This window comes from Pituophis catenifer, unplaced genomic scaffold (genome assembly GCF_029215685.1).
Source record: "Pituophis catenifer annectens isolate HBS135680 unplaced genomic scaffold, rPitCat1.0.hap2 SCAF_11, whole genome shotgun sequence".
Lineage (NCBI taxonomy): Eukaryota > Metazoa > Chordata > Lepidosauria > Squamata > Colubridae > Pituophis > Pituophis catenifer.
This window is the reverse complement of record NW_027256891.1, coordinates 15852337-15854695: the sequence shown is the minus strand read 5'-3', so window position 1 is coordinate 15854695 and position 2359 is coordinate 15852337. Positions and strand designations below refer to the sequence as shown.

At 49.3% G+C, this 2359-nt stretch overlaps 1 protein-coding gene across 1 annotated transcript in view; it reads left to right on the top strand.

Moving 5' to 3' along the window:
* The first annotated feature begins 268 nt into the window (after positions 1-268).
* NHSL2 (NHS like 2) overlaps positions 269-2359 on the top strand; it is a 99707-nt gene continuing 97616 nt past the window's right edge. Inside the window, 4 exon segments of the mRNA XM_070951933.1 lie at positions 269-640; positions 642-668; positions 670-771; positions 773-845. Of these exon segments, the coding sequence (XP_070808034.1) occupies positions 563-640; positions 642-668; positions 670-771; positions 773-845 (280 nt within the window). The 5' untranslated portion in view covers positions 269-562.

Below are 2359 nucleotides of genomic sequence, written 5' to 3'. Positions count from 1 at the left end.
GGGCTGACCCCGAGGAAATTTCCTCTCCCTTCCTTCCAGCGGTGCCCGGGAGAAGCAAAAGCGCGATTTTGAGAAGCCCGAAGAAGGGAAGGGGAAAAGAGAAGAAAGAAAGAAGGAAGGAATGGAAGGAAGGAAGGAAGGAAGGAAGGAAAGGAAGGAAGGAAGGGAGAAAGAAAGAAAGAAAGAAAGAAAGAAAGAAAGAAAGAAAGAAAGAAAGAAAGAAAGAAGAAGAAGGAAGGAAGGAAGGAAGGAAGGAAGGAAGGAAGGAAGGAAGGAAGGAAGGACCTTGGCCGTCGTCCAGGATCTCCAACCGGTCGCCCGCGCGCTCTGCGGAGTTTTCCCCCGCTTGGCAAGGAGGCGCGCGTCCCGAGAGAACCGTGGAGGGTTTCCACGGGCAGCTCCACCTCCGGCTCTTCCGACGGGGCGAGAGAGGCTCTTCTGGGCTGCTTTAGCGGACGTGCTCCAAGGATCCCCGAGGAACCGACGGGGCGCCCCCCCCCACTGGCTTTTCCACCCCGTTTTGCGTCCTGGCGCCCGCCGGTCTCCTCGAGGCGGCCAGGCAATGCCTTTTTGGAAGCGCACGGTGGAGCCTCGGCGGCTGCTCCCTTCGGCAGCCGCTGCCCCACATCTGGCCGGGCTGCCCGCTGGCCCAGCTGCACGAGGTGTGCGGGCTTGACGACGCTGGCCCTGCTCCGCCAGCTGGCCGACCTGTGCGGCCACTCGGCGGCGCTGCTGGGCGACCTGGAGGGGCGCCTGCTGGAGCTTTCCAGGACGTGCCCACCGCCTGCGGGGGCGCCTCCGCCGGGTGCGTGGTCTGCTCCGCCCGGGGGCTTCTTCGGAGCCAGGTAAGAAAGAAGGGAGGGGGGGAGAAAAAAGAGGAGAGGAGAGGGGGAGGAAGAAGAGGAGCAGGAGGTTGGGTGGGTGGGAACCAGCGAGAAACCCCTCCCGGCGAAAGTGGGGTGGGGGACGGTGCTTTCAACACCCCCAAGGAAACACGGAGGGAAAGCTGCGCGCAAAGAAAAAGGGCAGTGGGCTTTCTCCGATATCCCAAACCATCACGGGAGGGGGGGTTTTTCAAGATGAGATGATAGATAGATTAGATAGATAGATAGATAGATAGATAGATAGATAGATAGATAGATAGATAGATAGATAGATAGATAGATAGATAGGATGAAGGAGGAGGAGGAGGAGGAGGAGGAGGAGGAGGAGGAGGAGGAGGAGGAGAGAAGAAGAAGAAGAAGAAGAAGAAGAAGAAGAAGAAGAGAAGAAGAAGAAGAAGAAGAAGAAGAAGAAGAAGAAGAAGAAGAAGAAGAAGAATTTTCATTATTAAGAATATTCTGTAAGCAGCTTGAGTCTCCATGGGCGAATAGGCAGATAGATAGATAGATAGATAGATAGATAGATAGATAGATAGATAGATAGATAGATAAGATAGATGATAGATAAATGATAGATAGATAGATAGATAGATAGATAGATAGGTAGATATGCTTTCTTCTCTTATCATATATATATGCTTTCTTCTCTTATCGTAGGTTTTTGTATGTATTTTTCTTCAACCAGTATTTTCCTACCTAAACCAAGTTTCTCAACTTGCAAAATGCTTGCTTGCTGTCTGAAGAAGCCTAGGATAGTGGATGTGATTTCACTGAGCTATGACTGCAAGTTGAGAAACTTGGTTTAGGTAGGAAAATACCCGGTGAGAAAAATACATATATATATAGATGACGAAAACATATAGATGACGAATACATACATATATGGATGACGAATGAGACTTCGTCGAAACGTCGCCAAGACACTTCCAATTTTACACGGGGAGAAAACCCGAATAACCAAGGACCTACATATGTATGTATGTATGTATGTATGGCTAAACCTGGCTAAAGAGAAATACACATAAAGCCTACAAAAAAGAAAGAAAAACAAATACTGTACCTTTACAGGGAGGATACATGGGATGAGGGTGTGGCTAACTGATGAGGACTTATAAGTCCGAAATAGATCTATCTTAGTCTCCTTAGTCAGCTGGTCCCTTTGCATCCTTTTAGAGCAAGAAGGTCTTCAAACTTGGCAGCTTTAAGACTTGTGGACTTCCCAGAATTCTCTAGCCAGATTCCCAGAATTCTCTAGCACATCATAGCCTAGCTGGCTGGAGAATTCTGGGAATTGAAGTCCACAAGTCTTAAAGCTGCCAAGTTTGAGGACCTGTGTTTTAGAGGGCCTTGAAGCACTTGGAAGTTTATCTGTGTCCTCAGGGTCCACCTGAGTGGTGCAAATGGTTTCTGTAGTCTGCAATTTTTTCCCCTCTGGAAATCCATTCCTACTCCCACACCGTTCAAGGGCTGTTTATCCA